Source organism: Parambassis ranga, chromosome 24 (genome assembly GCF_900634625.1).
Source record: "Parambassis ranga chromosome 24, fParRan2.1, whole genome shotgun sequence".
Classification (NCBI taxonomy): Eukaryota; Metazoa; Chordata; class Actinopteri; family Ambassidae; genus Parambassis; species Parambassis ranga.
The window spans coordinates 5,842,390-5,863,340 of record NC_041043.1 but is presented as its reverse complement, the minus strand read 5'-3'; the positions used below and the strand labels follow the sequence as shown (position 1 = coordinate 5,863,340).

General features: G+C 43.4%; 2 protein-coding genes across 4 annotated transcripts in view; one reads left to right on the top strand and one right to left on the bottom strand.

The window, feature by feature from the left end:
• Window positions 1-728: 728 nt before the first annotated feature.
• zbtb2b (zinc finger and BTB domain containing 2b) lies at window positions 729-6,335 on the top strand. Its single transcript, XM_028396739.1, has 3 exons — window positions 729-1,112; window positions 3,021-3,201; window positions 3,408-6,335. Exons 2-3 carry the CDS (start codon window positions 3,029-3,031, stop codon window positions 4,813-4,815), a joined length of 1,581 nt encoding a protein of 526 aa, XP_028252540.1. The 5' UTR covers window positions 729-1,112; window positions 3,021-3,028; the 3' UTR covers window positions 4,816-6,335.
• A 1,984-nt stretch (window positions 6,336-8,319) lies between these two features.
• The window catches only part of akap12b (A kinase (PRKA) anchor protein 12b), a 34,984-nt gene continuing 22,352 nt past the window's right edge, over window positions 8,320-20,951 (bottom strand). The window contains exons 3-5 of one of the 3 annotated variants that reach the window (XM_028397091.1): window positions 10,965-14,188; window positions 10,037-10,886; window positions 8,320-9,311 (exon numbers count right to left, since the gene is read on the bottom strand). In XM_028397091.1, coding sequence (XP_028252892.1) covers window positions 10,041-10,886; window positions 10,965-14,188 — 4,070 coding nt within the window. In that variant the 3' untranslated portion in view covers window positions 8,320-9,311; window positions 10,037-10,040. Of the gene's footprint in view, window positions 9,312-10,036; window positions 14,189-17,656; window positions 17,902-20,951 lie in introns of those variants that run through there. The other 2 variants (XM_028397092.1, XM_028397090.1) reach the window with 2 other exon arrangements.

The following is a 20,951-nucleotide window of genomic DNA, read 5'->3' as shown; positions in this document are numbered from 1 at the left end:
GAAACAGGGTTTGGTCTCTTTGTTTCTTCTTATGTACATTGTGTTCAGGAATAACAATAAAATGCACCTTAACTTAACAACATGTGGTGTCTTGCAGCCCACAATTTCCCCACTGGTGGAGGATTTTCTCCTTTTTACCTTATTTGCACAGATCCTTTACATCAGGCTAACCCTGCTAGCCGGCCCTTAATAATAAAAACAAAAACTAGTGTCAATCATTTATCTCTTTAGTTAAGTTCAATGTCTATTATAAAGTAAAACTAACTTGACCCCCCCCCCCCTACACACACACACACACAAATAAGTAATAATGTAAAAAAGCAACAACTACGAGGAATATGCTTTATTTTATAATAAGCTTTTCAACAACAAAATAGCCTATAGCTTCATCTACGTTCCAATATAATTGTGTGTTTTCTTTGAGATAAAAAACAGTACATTGCAGCCAAACATAAAAAATGTAAGAACTCGTTGACAGCATGTTTAAATGTATCTTAGTATTGTATGTATCTTAGTTATGACCACCTGTTTTGTGTTGTGTATTTTTTAACATGTGTTTGTTGGTTAATCCAATTTAAGTCATTTTCTTTAAGTGAGTCTTTAAATGAGAAACACGTGCTTACCTAACTTTTACCGAAACCAACTGAAAATGCAAATGTGTGTGTAAAGCAGTGAGCGCACACACAAACACACACACACACACACGCTGCTTTTATGTTTACGTGTCGTTACCAGCGGACGCACAATGATTAACAGCCACACGGTGAGTCAACGTAGCCGTTTCTGTTGGACCACTCCGGCTGTCAAAATACAAACTGGCTGCTTGCCGGCGGTTACACAGTGCGGGAAATTAACGTCAACTCCCCCTTCCTCAACGGATTTTTTTTTTTTTTTACAACGGCTGTTTTTTCACCCGCAGTCATGTGATTGTAACGTAAAACCCCTAACCGGAAAACACCGACGGACGACCCTCTCCGCCGCCAACGAATGCTGCGTTTACAAGGAGCAGTTGAAGCTGCTGCGAGCCCCAGAGCGGAGCGGACGGACGGAGTCTCCGGTAACAAACAAACAACGGCGACACGGCAAACTCCGGCGATTTGAGCGGAGTGCAGGTACGTCAGTGTGTGACTACACTTCCACACTTTCCGTTACTAGTTGTGTTATTGTGCCGCTCGTGTGTGTTTAACTGTAATTGTCACGGGGAAGTTAAAAGAAACGCGTTCGTGACCAGCCCCATCCCCCTGCGCCGCGCGCCCTCTTTCCGCGCGTGCGTGCGTTCTTGCGTCTGTTTGTGTATGTGTGTTGCGCGCGCCCTCCTGCGTTCGTGCATGTCCGTTTTTTCTCGCGCTAGCAACCGAGACAGACCCGAGGCAGGAGTGGGAGCAGGCGCGCTCCCCCTCTGCCCTCCTTGTTTTCGGACTCCCGCAGCTCCTTTCTGTGCGCCATGCTTCCACTGTTCGCTCCTCTGCCCGCTCTCCTCGTGTGTTTACCTCACAGGCGTTTTAACGGCGTTTTGTTTTTATTCCAGAATAAAATCTCACTACGGAAGTAACAGTTCCACGTGTCTGCAGCAGGGGCGGTGCTACAGTGGTTGCAAACAAGTTAGTATTGATTAACACATGCTGTCGTGGCTAACTTCATCTGATTCCAAGTTAGCTGGTTGTGCTAATGTTTTCCTAAATTAAACTACTATCACTAACAAGCAACCGTGTGCACTGCAGCTGCAGCAGTGAACGCTGTGGGATATAATGTCACTTAGGCAACCCAGAGGGCAGCTGGAGCTGAAACGACTAGTCTGTGTAAAGAAGCAGTTTATGATACATAAAACAATGGCAACATTTAGCTTAGTGAGTCTTGTTTGTTGTACTCCTGTGTGTGCTGTTATTGCTGGAAACCCTGCCTGTTCCTGCTGTGCTGCAGTGCCAGCATCTTTGCACTCTGACCTCCCAGATGAAACACACATGTAGAGGGCTTTTCTGTGTGAGCGACAGAAATATGATCTATAAGAGGACGACAGCTGACAAAGGTCTGCAGTCATTACTGTGTGGAGAAAGTGGCAGAGAAAGGGAATTCAACCTTCCCCGTAGGCTTTTTCCATTCTCTACTGGCCGGAGTGGCTGGGGGTAGAACCAGTTCTGCCTTAGGAATGTGTGTCGACACCCATAACCCTGATCATGTGATGGCCTGAAGCCCTCTCACTCCACCAATGACCTTTAGGGTCAACAGAGCACATCTCATTGGTCTACAGAATGTGCGCAGCTCCGGAGTGTCTGTTGACACTTACTAGGACTTCATTAGAACAGAGTCATGCAAAGTGGTGTTTCCCTCATGCTTTGCCTGTTGCTGGCTTTAGGTGTCCATTGTCTGTCCCTGATTTTGAAATGGATCTCTTTATAAAGCTGGAACAGCACGTTATAAATTATAGGGAGCAGACATATTAAATGAGAGTGACATGTGACATGAGCTCTCAGGTTGTTTCCCTAATATGGTGAGGGTTTAATCTGACTGTTGTCGAGGTGTGATGCTGAAACACTGCTGTCCAGAGGTTGCACATTCATTTGCATCTGTCTGGCCATGCTGAGCAGGTCTGTGTGGCAGTAATAATAACAAGATTGTCTTATAGTTCTCAATATATAAGAAATTACTCTTCCTAAAATTCCAGTTAGAGATCAAAAAGTGATGGTTCTGACCTGAAGTAAAAACATAAAGTCTGCTGTGTACAGTTTATATGGAACAAGGCACTTTCCTGTCTGATGTGGCCTAACACCTTCAAATTCACACATGTATTTATTACCATTGTCGAGTGGTAATAAATAAATGTTTGAAACATTATTTTGTAGCATTAGTGTCTGATAGATTGTCTCCTGTCACAAAATGTTTCTTCACTGTTGGGTTAAGTTGGCCTTTACACGCTTGTTAGATCATCGCTGTCAGCCTTTACTCCTTGTGGTCACAATAAACTGTGGTCTGTTTCCAGACAGGAAACTCATTGCCGTTTGTGTGTGCGCGTCTTTGTGCAGGTTGAAGAATGGAGTTGGCCAACCATGGTCTTATCCTGCTGCAACAGCTTAACGCTCAGAGGGAGTTTGGCTTCCTGTGCGACTGCACCGTGGCTATAGGAGATGTCTTCTTCAAAGCCCACAAAGCCGTCCTCGCAGCCTTCTCCAACTACTTCAGAATGCTGTTTATTCACCAGGACAGGTAAAGTACATGTCATCACCATGCAGTGTGGGGATATCAGCACAGATTCACACATACATACACAGATGTCACATGATTTAATCAACCTGATGTGACAAGTGCTTTCATGAAAAAGTTCCACGTCTGTTGTCTTTATAGTAGAGAAAATTGTAATAATTCACTAATAAGACATCACACATAACTTGCTGCTGTAATCTGTCTTTTAGTGACTGTGTGCGTCTGAAGGCTGCTGACATACAGCCAGACATCTTCAGCTACCTCTTAAACCTGATGTACACGGGAAAGCTTGCGCCGCAGCTGATAGACCCTGCCCGACTGGAGCAGGGGGTCCGATTCCTGCACGCCTACCCACTCTTGCAGGAGGCCAGCCAGTCGGTGTATTCCCACCCTGAGCAAAGCATCAACCTCTCCACCTCCCTCTATGGCATTCAGATTTCTGACCAGGTGGCGCTGTCAGCCAGACCGACCACCCGGCGGCAGCTCTCTTCGCCCTTTGACGCGGAGCAGGTTGCTGCAGAGGGAAAGTACCCGTCCACTCCCGCCACCACCTCGTATGCTAATGTTGTACTGCCCAAGCTAGCCTCCTCACCCCCAGATGCAGAGACATCAACCTGTGGCTCTAAGCCTCTGGTGGAGGAGGGAGGAATGGATTTATTCAGTGCAGATGGTTCCTCAGCCAGCGCCATCCTCCATGTAAAGCCCAGCATAATGAAGAGGAGTTCCTCCTTTAGGAAGCATTACACCTGTCATATCTGCAGGAGCCGCTTCACTCAGAGAAGTCTGCTACGAGAGCACCTGCTGCAGCACACCCAGGTCACCCAGCAGAACCCGACTGAGCCCAGCAATGCATTCTCCTCTGTCACCACTGGAGAACAAAGTTTCCCAGTAGAGGGTGCTGTTAAGGGAAACAAAGTGGGGTCGAGTGCATCGGCTGCTCCTACAGCAGTCGAGATCATCAGTGACAGCGAGCAAACCCCTGTTTCAGGTACCAACTCGGACTCTCCCCGGGCAGAGGTATCCACGTCCACATGGGCCGTGGGAGGGTTAAATTCTCAAGCAGACACACCCCCTCCATCAGACATTGCTGACATAGACAACCTGGAGAGTACGGACTTGGACCGCGAAGTGAAGCGGCGAAAGTATGAGTGCTCCACCTGCGGGCGCAAGTTTATTCAGAAGAGCCACTGGCGCGAGCACATGTACATCCACACGGGGAAGCCCTTCAAATGCAGCGCTTGCGGGAAGAGCTTTTGCCGTGCCAATCAGGCAGCCCGCCACGTGTGCCTGAACCAGGGGGCTGACTCCTACACTATGGTGGACAGGCAGAGCATGGAGCTGTGTGCAGCAGGGGACGACAGCAGCCAGATGGAGGCCATGTTCCTGGGCTCATCAAAGCCTTACAAGTGTAACATTTGTGCGACCACCTTCTCCAGTCCCAGCGAGGTGATCAAACATTTGTGTTTCACACAGGGTGGATTAGTGGGGCTGCAGGGAAACACAGGAGCAGGCGCGCTGCTCCAGCGTGAAGAATTTTCCAAAGATGAAGGCTCTGATTTGTCTAACTCTGGCACCCCGCTAGAACCCATAAAGACTGAGGAGATCCTCGTAGAATAGTGCCAAAACTGTGTCCCTTCTAACATGTATGTTTATTATCTAAATTATGGTTAATAGGTAAGCTAAACGTGAAGTTAGTCAGGGTGTGTTGGTTGGAGGTTCTCAGTCCCCTTAAACAGATAGTTTGGGTTCTTTGATGTGGCGTTGAATGAGGTATTTATCTATAACTGGTGTATATTCTGGAGTAGATGGTGGTCTGTGTGATTAGCAGCAAAACATATTTTAGCTGTTAAAAACAATAAATCAAAATCAGGTGAAGTGTATGCTATATTTAAAATCTGCTTTAAGCTGCTGTTAGACTTTTCTAACAGGGATTCAGATAACAAATACCCTTTGAAACTGAAGTATTACCCAGAGTAAAATAAGTGTTTTTCTACATGAAGTCCGATAGCTTTAAAGAGGGAAACATCTCCAGTCAGCAGGGGATGTGATGACCAGCATCTACTGTAGATATTACACAGACTATATAAATATCAAACAACACTACTCTCAATAGAAACAAACTATTCCTCTAAATGTAATTTTGTTTTAGGGTGCAGTGTATAGGATATTTTAGAAAAAAAGCCTCTAACACTGACATTACTCAAGTGGAGTACCGATGATACGTGTCATCATTTTATTGTGTGTACATTGGTAATACACCCCGAGCTACCATTGTGGTGAGGCTGCGCAGGCAGTGTTACAGAGTAAAAGGAAGAGGAAGCTGAGACAGTTCCGGAGGAGACAGCTCGGTGTGAGATGGCCGTGCTGGAAAGTGCTGAGAATTCCTCTGGAACAGCCCTGTAGATGGTCATAGACGAGAGGCAGAGGCACAGAATTAAATGTCCAGATAAAAGCACACAGACCGGAGACAATCTGTGCTCTTAGTAGATTCTTGATATGCATCAACTTGTCTTCCATGTTGTGAAATGTTACATGTTTGGTTACTGATTGGAGAAGTAACTTGATCCATCCACACACACCTGCTCTGATGAGAGCATGTATTGTACATCTTGTCTTTACATTTAGCCTGAATCTACTCCTAAAAACCCTTAAATTTAGTTTGATGTGTTGTTTTAATTTTATACACACTGCTGTATTTACAGAAGAAATCATTTTATTGCAAAGATCCATCCGCCTCAGTTGCTTTAAAAACAGGAGAGCTTTGGTTCAGCACATATTAGGGATGGGCATAATAGATTTTGTCTTTATTTACCCCAGGAAATATTTTAATCTTCATTTTCTTTGCCAAATTCCAGCTTGATAACATTTATTTTGTGTAAAGGTAAATGTGTCTGTATTAAGTTCTTATATGATGTCTAGCTGTCTTCATACCAGTAATCTGGATGTATTAAATAAACAGTGGCATTAATAAGAATCTATTTGCAAGATAATAAACTAAGAGGATTTTATACACGTAATGCCTCAACATGGAACAACACACTTTGTACTACTGATGACTAACCTGTACTGTGCATACGTTTGAAGCTGTAGTTTGGTTTTTATTTGTCATGCTGAAACATGCTCCAAATTGAACATTACTAATGAGCATCTGTCTTTATTTCTCTGTGGCAAAACTGAACTTATTTTTAACTGATTAAAACTTTAATCTTAAGAGTTCAATTTTTTTTGCCTGTTTGAAAACTTGGGAAAAAGCCTGATTAATTGCTACAAAAACACAAAAAGACAAGGTTGAAGTGAGCCACACAAAAGGGAATTACACGCTAATAATTTTACAAAATAAATGCCCATCCCTGGTATGTTTTTTAACATTTCTCAATGTATCAATCATGTCTGTTTAAGGACAAAGCCCAGCTTTTTATTTTGGTGCAGTAAGTTCGAGGTTTGGCTAGATGGAGCTGGTTTTCTTTGTCTGCCCAGGTCTCGTGTGGAGTAAGGCGGTCAAAGTTTAGCAGTAATATTTTTCATCGCATTTAGTTATTTCAGGATTTGAGTGTTGAACCGGGCTTGGTCATAATGCTGTACTACTGACATTAATTTCTTCAAGCGGAAATCGGCACAGCTTCATGTTGTTAGGTTCAAAGTCTTCCTTTAGTCCGTGTGGTAATTGTTCTTCAGACACAACAAGTCTATATCTGATAACATATATGATTGTGTTTGTGTGTCCAAACAGCTCAATATCTCAGGAAGATGAGAACTTTGATGTCTTTCCTGTGCACTGTTATCAAAATAATCATTTCAGGAGTGCACAGTTTAACCCTCTGCTTCTTCCTCAATGCTCATCTAACATCTACTGTGATCAATCTGTGTTCTCAGGAATATGAGTATTTTTTTCTGTAAAAACTTTTTTTTTTCAATGAAGAAAGAACAATAAATACATTTTTATAGTAGTTTTTGTCCTGTCTTTTCTTCTAAACAACATCAGGAGTTACTCTTAAGGATACATTTGTGTACTAGTACACTACTGTTATGTTTGTATACCAGCATCTATTATTAAATGTTTCTAAATGCTAAAAGAATTAAAAGAAAATACACACAAATTTTCTCTAATTTTATTGAATGAAATATAGACAAGTTTCTGAATCCTTACTATTAACAGCTTGTAAAATATAAAAGACAATTAAGACCATGCTACATGTATATTATGCTAAATGGCTGCAGGTGATTAGTTAATATTACAACAATATGATTTTAAGTACATACAGTAGGTATACAATCTGTACAAATGTTAACAGTTCACAGTTAAGTGTGTTACAAAAAGCATGGAGGACTGAAGATGGGCTGGTGCCCCTAAACACACTTTGCAGCAAAAGTCTTGTCTTACATAAAGCAAATGTTGTGGATGTGCTGCGCCCTCTAGAGTCCAAGTGAAGCGGTGACCTGACTTCCTGGATCCTGGGTTTTGTGTTAAAGCTGTGAGCCTTTTTAGAGCTTCTATTTTCAGTATTAGCCACAAAATGATATTCAATGGTGTGATGTGGAAATATCAGTGTGTTTACTTTGGTGGTAAAACTCTCAGATATTCCTCCTCTTGACCTTACAGCTAAGGTTTGATGCCTGAATCAAAAAAAGCTGAGCGGATGCTTTGGGAATCTAATTGGATGCAACTGATGTCTTATCCTGTGAGCAATGGAAAGACCATGACTCCCTGATTTATCCTAACTCAATTTGGCTTTTAAATTAAATGTAAAATGAGCTTTTGTTTTCATTTCTGGTACCATGCAGTTTGTTTCTGTGCCTCTCTCAGTCTACGTCCTCCCTGGTGCCAGTCAGTTTTATGATCCTGAGCTATTATCATACGCTTGGTGAAAAACACACAGAGTGCAGGTCTACTTATGAAAACACAGCTGGATCAAAATGACACACAGAAGGTGTATTACCTTTTATAGGCAGCAGAGGGTGTCAGCATACTTTCTTGAACATGTAACTACAGTAAAGAAAGTGTTAAACTGCTTCACATCAGTGATACACATTTCACACAGTAGCTGAGAGGACATGACCATTAAACATTGTGATCCTGATATGCTTTGTGTCGAACTACATACCTTTGCCACATTATCAAAATGTGTTGTAATTGTATTTATTGTATTATTATTATTATCATTACATGAAACAATGTATAACAATGTCTTATATTCACAGTAAATCAGGCAGTGAGTTTTTTCTTTTCCACATAAATTTGTTAGGGTGTACAGCGACAAGTGATTGTGTCAAACATTTGGTGCATTTCTGGTAGATATCATACTCTCTGCCTTCTTCTTGGTGTTTTCTCTGTCACACTTGTACTATGGCTTTGTTGTAATTGTTACAGATTCTTAAATAATCTCAAAATATGACAGTTTAAAGTTGTGACACTCAAAGATATGCAACAGCCTCATGGTCATAATGTTGCCCAAAAAAATACCTCAGGTATCTCAGCTTATATGATGGGAATTTTACACAGTCCGTACATAAACAAAAGGGGGCAATAAAAATAAGAAAAAAGCTTAAGGATGAATGAAAGAATACTCAAGATATAAATACAATATACAAGATAATAATCCTCCATCTCTTCACTGTCTGACACCATCTCAGTCTTACTACTATACACATAAACAAACACGCGCGCACACACACACACACACACACACACACACATCTATGCACAGATACACACTCAAACCACACTCTCACCTTATGTAACAAGGGCAATGGAAAGTCACTGAGATGCTGAACATACATTGCACTGATCACAAGCTGGATGGGACGCCCCTTAGGCACAGGACATGCATGAGTGTGTGAGAGTGAGTGAGTGAGTGAGTGGGTGGGTGAGGGTGTGACAGTGGGTCGTCACGTCAGTGACAGGGCTGCAGGATGGGGTTGGAGTACAGGTGGGAGCTGGAGAGAATGGCGGAGTCAGTCTCTCTGGGCAGGATGGGTGGGGCCCAGTTTCAGCATGTTACCACAGAGCAGCCTCTCTCTCTCTCTCTCTCTCTCTCATTCTTTCTCTCTCGCCATCATCACTCACTTCCTGGTCCAGACAGTGTGTCTCCCAGGCATCAGTCTTGTATCTTCAGCTGTGGAGAAGCACAAAAAAGGTATGAGGAGAAAGGAAACCATCTAGCCTGCAGTGCTTCCTGTATCTCCCATTTTTCTTCCCCTCCACTCTCCTCTGCAGCAGAGCAGCTTAATAAATATGAAAGAGAAAGACGCCCAGTTTCTCCCTCCTCCTCCTCCTCCTCCTCCTCCTCCTCCTCCTCTTACATTATATCAGCTACTATAATCTCTAAACCATTGTAGCAAAAAAACCACCATCCTACAGATATCAGTCAAAACTGGAAAAAAACAACTTGTTCTTTGAAGCTCTGTAATTGAAAGCGCACTCTGACATGGTTCCTTGACTCCACACTGAGCCTGTAATAGAAGGAAAACAGGAGGAGGGAGCGGAGGAATCATAATCAGCCTTTCAGCACAAGTTCATCTGCCCCTCACACACACCGCTTCCCTTTAAGACCCCAGCCTGCAAAGAAGGGGTCAATGTCGGCATTCCTGCTTTGATATCAAAGGTCCCCTGGTTACTCACAGCATGAACAAAAGCTTTTTCATCTGCCCAGAGTGCAAATCCCCTCCTCTGCTCCCTAATAAAAGTAAGAGCCATTGATGTTTCAAAAAAGCCACTATGGGAAGATTGTTTGATAGGCCAACAAAGGAATTTAGATAGTAACTACCTCTCTTCCTATTACTCTCCCTCTTGTCACAGGTTTTACAGTAAGTAAGACATTTAAACAGCGTCACTATTCACCTGCTCATGATGCTGCTATGATCTCTGTGGACATAGGCTCGATCTCCTTCACAGCCTCCTCGATCACTTCGATCACCTGTGCCATCACCTCTGCACACTTTGTCGTGTTTGATGTGTCCTCTGTCTCCAGCTGGCTGGCTGCTGCGTCTTCTAGCTCTTCTGAATCTGCACCTTGAGTTTCTTCTGACAGCACTGGGAGTTTGTTCCCTACAATGGGGCTCTTTGCTGCTGTACTGCTGTCTTGGGGCCCAGGAGTGCTGCTGTCAAACTCTTCCACAGCTTCTTCTTCCACTGACGGCTCCTCAAGCACCTGCGCCGTCTGCAGGACAACCTGGACCGGCATGTGGATCTCACACACATTTTCTTTGTCCTCTGATTTCGCATCCTCAGCTGTTTCTTTCATTTCTGGCGCCTGGTCATCTTTACTCTCTTCCTCCTTGACCTGCTCAATCTCTTCTACTACTTCCTCCACAATCACTGTTTGTTCACTTACATTTACTTCCACGGCTTTCTTCAGTGTTTCCTCTGTTTTTTTCTCCTCCTCTTTCTCAAGGTTCCCTGTGACCTCGATTGGGATTGCGTCAAACACCTCAGTGGCAACACAAAGTTGCTGAGGTGCCTTCATTGCAGATTTTTCACAGACAACAGCAACAGGAGTCTCAGTGACAATGGGGACTTCAGATGTGACATCAATCTCTTTCTCAGTTGTTGCTACTGCCTGGACTGGTGTTGGAATGGTGGAGGTTGGTGTGGCAGGCTTTTTGGGTTCTAAAACTTTATCTACTGCATCCTGGATGACAGCCTGGGCAATGACCATGCTCTGAGACTCAATTTCACTGGCCTGCTCTACTTTCTCCTTGGTTTCCTGCATCTGGACTGGTTCAACACCAATTGACTCTGTCACTGATGCATTTTCCATGACCAACACTTCTGGTGTTGCCACTTGGTCAGCATCCAAACTTGGAGGAGCAACAAGGACCACGGTTTCAGTAATAACAGGAACCTCCTCACTTGGTAAGACCACAGGGATGTCTGGCTCAGTCTCCTCTGTCATAGTGGTCTTTGAAGTTCCGCATATGGTGGATGATATCTCTTCAGTTACAGTCTGAACTACCTCTTTTACAGGGGTATTTTCTTCATTGGCAGCAAGTGGCTCCATGTCCATTTCCACTTCCTTGTTCACTATGGTTATCTCTGAGACCTGTACACTCTGGGTGCAGATAGCTGTTTCAGCTGTTGGTGAAATGGGATTGATGATCACAGCTTTAGGAGAGTTCTCGCTCATGGTGGTAGGCTGAAGGACCTCAGACTCCTCCAGAACAGTACTGACAATTCCCACCTTCTCAATCTCAGGTTCGCAAGACTCAGTGGCAGCCTGAATGTCCACATCTCCACCATCTGCACTCTCAACAGGTGGCTCAAGCGCTGTGGTGTCTACTTGGTGAACTTGAGCATTGAGTACAGGGTCTTCTCTAACAGCTGCTTCCTCTGCTGATGCTGGCTTCTCCTCTATTGATACTTCTGTGCCTAGAGCATCCCGGATCACAGTCACACATTCTGCAACAGACACCACAGGCTTCTCCAGAGCTACTTTGGCAATCTCCTTAGTGCCAAGGCCAGTACAGATAGCCATAGCCTCGTTACGAGCATGTATCTCCAGGATGGCATTTGATGTGGATTTGGCATTCTCAGTTGGTGGTTCATGCTCAGTTTTCTCTGAAGGTACTTCAACTGGTACACTTTCAAGAGCCACAGATGTCTGAGGTGGAATTTCACTGATCTGGGCCTCAATGGCGCTCACAATCTCATCTGCGCTTTCAGACTGGGGTCCCCGGGGAACAGGGGTAGTTGCAGCAGCTGGAGCTGGATCAACAGGTTTCACTTCAGCAGTGGACAGTCTGCGTCCAGTGCGCCCGAGATTTTTAGGCGGTACAGCCGGCTCCTCTGTGTCATCCTCTACAATGTCCGTGTCAACAGACTTTGGGGTGGCGGCATTTTCTGCTTCTTCTGGGATATCACTGAGCTGATCAAGTTTATCATCTTCAACACCAGCTGGGATCCATGAAGGGGCTCTATCTTCAGCAGATGCTTTACTCTGGACTGCAGCCGGTTCTGCTGGTGCTTCCTCTCCAGCTTCAACTTGTTTATCATACTCTGAGAGAGGAACCACAGCTGGGGTGTCAGAGTCCTCCTCCCCTGAGCCCTGGTCAGTGGAGGCTTGTTTTTCTGCCTTCTTCTTCCTGCGTCCAGGGAAGAACTTCCTCAAAGAAAAGGATGACTCATCCTTTGGTGCTTCACTGTCTGATTGGACTTGGTCAGCATGCTCCTCCGGCTTTTCTTCAACTTTTGGTCGATTCTTTGACAAAACAATGCGTTTTAGTGTGTCCCAGGTGGACTCTTTCTCAGGAGGGCTGCTTACAGGCTCAGGTGAGGAAACACCTTCTCCTTCACTCTCCGTGTTTTGAGAAGCAGCAATGGTGTCCTCGGTTTTACCCTCGTGGTCCTCTTCTACTGCTGGCACATCCTCCTCAATCTTGGTCTCATCATCATCAGAATCAGACGTCTTCCTTGTTCTCTTTTTAGGTCCTCCCATACACATTAGAGCCTCCCAGGAAACAGAGGTGTCCATTTTCTTTTTGGGCTCCTCAGTGCTGCTGACCAGTTTCTCAGTGTTTTCAGTCTTAGGCTCTTCTTCCGCAGGCTTGTCCTCCTTAGCTTCCTCTTTAACACTTTCGTCTGCCACAGGAGCACTCTCTGAGGAGGGCAGGGTGGCTGACTGTGCTGGTTTCTCACTTGTGGCTTCATCCTCACTTTCAGAAGATCTTTTTACACGTTTCTTGGGTGTCACAAGTTTCTTGAAAGAGGACCAAGCAATGATGCCCTCCTTTTTCTTCTCTCCATCAGATGCAACTTCACCTTCGGTCTCTTGGCTAGATTCATTCTGGGTGACCTCCACAGCAATAGCATGCTCTCCAGACTCCTCTGGGGATGAGGGCCCACTCTCAGCTTTAGGTGGCTCACCTGAGTCTGTGGATGACTGGAGTTGCTCAGATGCCTGCTCTCCAGACTCAGTGAGCTTTGACTCACTTTCTTTCTTGCTTTTCTGTTTCTTAGTTGAAAGCTTCTTCAAACCAGCTCCAGTGAAGAGCTTCTTCAGAGGGCTCCCCTGGGCTTTTGCCTTCTCCTGTGATGACAGCAGCTCAGCTTCAGAAGTTACCTCCACTGGTGCCTTCTCCTCTTCAGCACTAGCTTCATCCTTTGGCTCTTCTTGTTTGGTTTCATTGGCAGCAGTTTCAGTAGGAGCAGAAGTTTCAGCAGTGACCTCAGCTTCTGGAGTAGCCTCTGACTTCACTTCCTCTGGAGACGTTGGGGCCTCCTCTTTGGGCTCAGACTTTTCCTCCACAGGAGTCTCGGGTGCTTCCTCCTTGGTTTCTTGCTCTGTCACAGCAGTCTCCTCATTTTCTTCCACGGCAGTAGCAGTTTCCTCTGTCTTAGCTGTCTCCTCCTCATCGGCTGCCTCCTTGTCCTCCTCCTCTTTTGTCTTCTTGATGCTGGCCTTCTTTCTTAGATTAGAGAAGAGTCCTCCACTGAAGAACTTCCTGAAAGGGGACAGGGTGGTTTCCTGCGATGGAGGAGTGGTCTCACCTTCCTTCTCAGTTCCTTCCTCCTTTACAGCTTCATCTGTAGTTTCAGCAGCAGCAGCTTCAGATGGGGCATCAGTGGTATCAGATTTGTCAGTATCTTTTGTAACCTCTGTCTCACCAGCCTCTTTATCAGCTTCCTTTTCATCAGCTGTGCCTTTCTCTTCACCAGTAGCAGCCTCCTCCTCCTTTGCTGGTTCATCAGTTCCACTGACCTCCTCTCCTTCTTTATCTCTGACAGTCAGTAGCTTCACAGGATCCTTCTCCTCACTTTTGTCCTTCTTGAGTGTGAACTTGAAGCCTACAAAGCGGAAAATCTTCTTAAAGCCCACCTCACTGGCATCATCTGGCTTTTCTTCTGCTGCCTTTTCCTCACCAGCAGAAATGTCATTTGCACCAGGGGACTCCTTATCAACCTTCTCGCCATTAACTTGAGGGGTCACTTCATCCTGGATGGTGTCCATGGTCTCAGGAGCCTCCTCCTTCTGAGACACACCATCTGGCTGGCCAACTGAAATGACAAGAACAGAAAGAACTTTAAGCAATCAGTTGATCACATTTTTTACTTTAGTACTTTAGGACGTGCTGCAGAAAGATCACTAATCATGTTCACATGATATTCATATAAAGCTATCATCTGTAACATTCAATTTAACAAATTCAGGTAATGATAGAGGAAATTAAATCACTGCTCGAGACAGCATAAATTATCCAGTGTTCCATAAAAATCTGTAGGGAGAAAGACCAGTTTTGTATAATTGATGAAACTCATTCACATTTGCACATAGTCAGAGATGTTAAACAGAAAAGTATTTGCTGAGATCCTGACTCCCTCAGCTGATCGTATAAAGTGTCGCTTTATTGCAATCAGATTAAATGCAGCTAATCCTTTCCTATCTAACTATGCCAAAGAAATAAAAGCCTAGGTATTGACACAATAATAACAATAATGAAATAGGTGCCTGAGTTTCAGAGACAAAAACAACTGAAAATGATTTACACATTGCACCACTCTGTCACAGGTCTGCACGCTTTTAAGAGAATAGCACTACTGCAGCATTTGCATGGAAGTTTTATTTGTAATTCTTTAGTAGTTACACAGAAAAATGATGCAATAAAGCTGAGATAGGAGACAAAACCACATACACATACAATGCCTGCCTGCCACGTCTATCTGTGTTTTGACAGAGGCAGGCATGTGTGCGTGTGTGTGGGGGGGGCCTCCTCAGATCTTACTACAGTCTGGGAAAACTCACATCTGATACCCCTAGGCTCTTAAAACAAATTCCCATAACTTTTAATGCTAGGATATCAGGTTACATGATTACACACAAAGACACATACACAATCCTTGAACAAGCTCACTGTGGGAACCAAACCCCCTCACCCCATTTTCTGTGCTCAGGCACACAAAAAAATACAATAACACAATTCTCACTTCTTTCCAAAAAGATACTTTTAGATTCCATTTCTAAACGAATTTGTGAATGTTGGCTGTTCTTGTCTCACACAAAAATGTACAACCGCGTGCCCGCATCTGTCGACATCCTTTTCCCAAATTATAGGCATGAAACTTCACTCACATTCCTGAAATATTTTAGCACTAAAATAGAAAAAAATGTTGTTTAACAGTTTACCTGACCCATAGGAGAAACAGGGTGAAACATTTTAGCCAAACAATTCAGCACTTCAGTCCAAATTAGAATGATAAAATAAAGAGGAGGAGTGTTTTCATTATGTTGTTAGTAAGGGCACGCCCATATCTTATGCATAGATTGGACTTGAGAGGAATGTGAGCCATGCCATTCACTCTTATTTTAAGGAGCATAATTTGAATTTAAATGCCAGGGGATTTCCAGAATGTTTATTTGTTTTCCAGTAAGACTCTGTCTAGTCTGTGGCCACATATTATTCAAACTAAACAATACAGGCCTCTACTACTACTACTACAACCCCTCCTTAAAATAAGTCCCAATCCCCTTGACCCAAATTCCTCCACAGCAGGATGGATGGGGACCCACCCCCCTTCCCAAGGCACACACGCATGCAAACACAATAGCCCTCTAACCCTTTCAGGCCTCCAAAAATAAAGGTGGGGGGTTGGTCAGCTTTTGTATTATCAAGACATACTTAAGCTTTAGCTTAGAGGAAATTTGGAGAAAATTTTAAACTGGTAAAAAAAAAATTGAAGAACTTGATGACACCAGAGACAGGTGGCAGTTCCCTGTTATTTTTTCAGAGCTTAATCAGCAACAACAGACCAAAAGCATCCTATAAAAGTCAGGAAAACATAATCTAATATGGAAATAAGCTTACACAAACTAGGACCCAAGTTCTTGTTGTGGTGTGTGGGCATGTGTGTGTGTTGGAGGGATCAGACTGTTAGTGAGTCAGGCCAGCCACAGCCATGTGTATCTACATGGATAATAAAACAGGAACCATGTTGATTTAACAGAGTACTGGCATCTCTTCCGTCTTTTGATCTTTGTTTTCCGGCCCAACCTTTTCACCAGACACACAACTGTTAAAAAAATCTCTTAGATTTGGTGGTGGGGGGATGGAGTAACTGTGTGGAGGAGGAGGGCGTTTTAAGTAATGTCTGTACCCGAAAGAATGTGAGATGGTGGCAGGGGGTGAGGAGGGGACAAGGGTGGCTGGGGTAGGGTGTGGGGTGTTGTTGGCCATAGGGTTGAAGCGCTAACATACTTTAGAAGGTGTCACATATCTCATAGCTGAAATGCTTCTCTCTGCTGGAGACAGGCATTGTTTATGTGTGAGAGTGAGACCATGTGGTAAGACGAGGCGCTCATATTAAATATCATTGCTACAGCCAAAAACCCCATTGTTGTTAATTCTACTCCAGTTTACAGTGAGATCAGATAATGTTTCTTTTGTGGCTATTCAGCACTACATTGAGGTTTGTGTGTATATGAAATGGGAGGGAGTAAGGGGTGAGGCTGAATGGCGGTTATTCCTTCTGTATACCATGCACAAAATTTGCAAAATATATGCAAACTGTTGTTATAATTACTGGTCCAGGAGCTTTGAAACAATAGGGGTCAGTTGAAAACAGGGCAAGGAGTCGACCCCCTGCCCCCCCCCTCCACAGAGACTAGACCCCCACTTTGTAATAAAGGTGTGGTCAATGTAATCCACGGCTCCGAGGGGCATATCAACACTGTAACACCTACTGTTGAACCATTTGCCTGCTTTCTTATCTAATTCAGCCAAACCATGACAAGACTGTATGTTAAAATTAGCAAGCAACAGAAAAACACATTCACAATAACTTCTTGCATTCCATTTGAGCATCAGAACCAAAATCAGCATGAATACAGCATTCTAGCCTTGCTCCATCTGGACCATCACTGCCACTTAAAGGTCCTAAAGAAGATTCACTCCCTGCATGCAATTAAATCAATACACCTCAGTCCTCTCCTCCCTCCCTATCCTCTGCGGCTAAACCCCACTGGGAATCAGGACCCCACTCTAATCTAATGAAATACTTCACATGATAGGTTGCATGGAGTTGGCTCAGATGAAGCTGATATGTGCTTTCATGTATTTCTATCTGCTATCTCTCTCTGTGTGAATTCTTTTTCCACCAAGAAGTTTGGTGGTTGCACGGCACATGTACTTTTGAGTGGAGAGAGGCAGCTATTAATGCAGCACCGGGAATAATAATCATTAATATAACTGGCTAGAACAAGACTGGTTTAACACAGTGAGAGTCGATACAGTGGTCAGAGCAAAATCATCCAAGTAAAACCATTCAGCTGTGCCGGGACATCTACAAATGCTAACTAACCACACCCTCAGGACAACAATGCCTTTGGCTATAGTCGCTTACACTGTATCAGGAAAACACACTTTTTCTAGATGATGAGTAAAGAAACACAAAAAAGGAGCGGCCACAAATGCTTTTTCAGCAAAGATTACTATAAGGAAAATTAAAAATGTTACTAATAATTCTGCTTACCTGTTAAAGTAATTGTTCCAAGCATTGGTAGAAGTCCAAAAATCCTCACTCGAAAAATTACAAAAAGATACCGAATATATTTATCTGATTAAAAATGTGTGATGTCTAGTATTTGGCTTCCCTTCACTTCTCTGAACAATCAGTAAAAAGTGTGATTCCTCCTCTTGGCTCCGTCCTAACTTCTATCTGAGGGCAGAAGCTGTGTCTTTCTTTCTCCTCACTTGCTGCCTCTCTTGCAGCTCTTCTCGGTAGTATGAACTGAAAAGAGGGCTCCACACACATTTCAACAGACTGACACACATGTCATGTTAGGACCACCCCTGCCTCCCTCTTCCTCCCCCCTTCTCTGCCTTTCTTCAGCTGTTCTGAATGAACCCCCCCCCCCCCCCCTGCCGCCCCCACTCCTCCCCCTCCTCTTCCTCCTCCTTTATTCCATCACACTCCCGCAGACCTCAATGTAAAAGACTAGATGAGTGGAGCTCACTATGTGATCTTTGTCCAAAAAAAAAACAGAAAAAAACTAGTGTACACGTACACACTCTATACCTCTCTACCACCACACACCCTCCCTCTTTGGCCTCTATGTGTCCTCAAACCCCAGTTTCTTACATTTTTTTCCTCTATAAAACCATTGGGACAACAGTCTTGAGCACCCAAGCCGCATCCCCCTTCTCCCTCCCCTTCTCCAGGAGGCAACCAGGCTCTCCCTCGTATGTCATGGCTCTTGTCATGTAGAGGAATGCTGATTGACTTTATATGGACACCAAATGTCTGTTTTCTCAGCTTCACTGACATCTAAAACACACACACACTTTACAAAGTTTTAAAAAATGTGAATTTTAATAAGCTCCTCTCAATTGCACTAACACAGATGCATTTAATCCAGCTTTTGTCTGTGTGTGTTGGGGGGAGAGACAGACTAGAAGGAATGCAGATAAATCCTCAGGTAAATACCAGTATAATCAGATCTGTCACACTTGAGCATTGTCCCACAGGAATGTGTGAATTCCATCTAGAAGGCTCCCAAATGGGTGATAACAGCAGTAATCAAGTAGCGTCTGAAAGCAGCACAATCACCTCAAAAAGGAGGGGGGGTCAGCTTCATTGATAACAAGTCTGGCTCCAATAATTAAGCCAGAAATGTATTTCAAATATACAATCCAGCCTTGTAAAACAAGACGGCAAAAAAGCCATGCAGATTGGGGTCAAAACTTTATCCAGCAACACTTCCTTAGTTTTCATCGAAGCAACTAATTTAAAGGGTCATCAAAACTTTCATGTTTTGCATCAGAGCTGACAACACAAGCAAGGTGACAAGACAACAAGATAGTCACACAACTAATGAGATGTTATACTGGAGAGAAAGTTTTAGAGGATAACATAATTATGCTTTATTACATTACAGATGAGCCCTTCAAATGATGTTGTATAACCGGAATTTCGTGTTCATTTTCTGGTGAGGGTAACTTGGTTAAATTTAATAGGAATAGGATATTACTAGCAGTCAGTTAAGAGTTAAAATCTATGTATGTATCATAAAAGAATTTCATTCTGACAAACCAGAGAGGATTTCTGTTATAGTAGTGAGTCATTTTACAGGCATTTCACTATGGCCACTATAATAGTAGATCATGCTGAATGGACAGTGAGTCAGACTGAAGGGAATTCAGAGAGAGTACCTCCACACATCTTCCTTTTCCCTCCCAACTTCCTTTGTGTGACTCATCCACATCAGTCACATTCCTGGACTTCCATACATACTGAGACATTTTTATTCAGACCACCAGTATGGCAAATATGGGGTACAATAAAGTAAAGAATCCATGTGGTTTTTCTTGGAGTTTTGGAGGTTTTATTTTAACTTGCTATCAACAAGGACAACTCCAACCAACTCTGAATTTATCCTGCTAGTATGTGTTGCCTTGCCTTCAACAGTGGATCATCTTTCCTCATTCCCATGACTGAAGGAACATACCACAACTGCCACTAAACCTCCCTTTTTTGTGGTTTTGTATTCTAGTTTTCTTGCAACATTTTAAATGTGTGTTTTTTAGTTCAGTTATGTCTCAGATTCACACTCATGTGGTCATTCAGGTTAATTCAACGTTAATTCAACTGAAAAAATGTTCTATCATTATTTTAAAGATAAACTTTCTTCTTTTAAATGCTGATGAGAAGTGTGTAACATGAAGACTTTTGTAAGACAAAGGTCTTGAGAGCATCTGAAAACATAACAAACAGAAAAACTAGGACACAATAGAGTCATTTTTTGATACTAGACTAAAACGATATATTTATATTATAATTTGTATTTTACTGTCCAAACCTCAACAACACAGTCAGGGTCTGTGCAGGTGTCACTCCACATATGTTGATAAATCAGAAAACGTGCCTCAGGAATGTTTGAGGACGGGTCTTAAAGGGATGGGCCGGTTGTAGGGGTTAAAGGGAGTTGGGGTGCTGGGTGGAGGGGCCTTTTGTAGCCTGCAAAGACAGGAATGACATCATCAGACAGCACCGAAGAAACCGCCTTTTCACTCTTCCAAGAACTGGATAGAATGATGTTGAAATAATTGGGGGAAAGGGAAATGAGGGTAGTGAGGGTGTGAAACTGTCTGAGATCAGAGACTTTTCACTCAATAACTTCCCTTTCTTCTCTATTTTTTAATTCTTTTTTTTTTTTTGCTTCTTTCAGACAGCTGCTTATCTCCCAAAATCCACACTTCAATCCCCTTTAATCCTTTTCCACTACTTTCCCTCAGTCTTTTCTATCCTTTTGCCTCCCACCCCCTGACCCCCCCTAACTGTTTGTGTGTGTGCCGAAGGGATGGATAAGAATGTCGGACAGGAAAAGCAGTCATTTCTTGACATCACTATTTCCTCTTCCCTCTGCCCATTTCCTTGAGTTAGACTCATTCTTTACATTGTACAGTCTGTCCAGCAACCTTTCCGTTACATTACGTGATGTAGCGTGACGAGATGAAAACTCCGCCGTGACGTCCACGTATTTTGTTTATTTTTGCTGTAAAACAATCGTGTTTACAGCTTTCAGCACCAAGAAAGAAACTGCTGGTTTCATGAAACTAAACACCGACTCACACGCAACTGGCTAAAATTAAAAGTTGAGCTCAAGCATGTTACAGTAGTCGCTACAACATAAAGACTGCTTTTGAATTTGTGTAAATAAAAAAAGTGTTTTGTATGTTTACCCAGCATTTACTCTCATGTTATACATGCCTTCACTTCAGCATTCCTGAAATATCTGCAGCAGCAGTTTGCCATTTCAGTTCTTGTT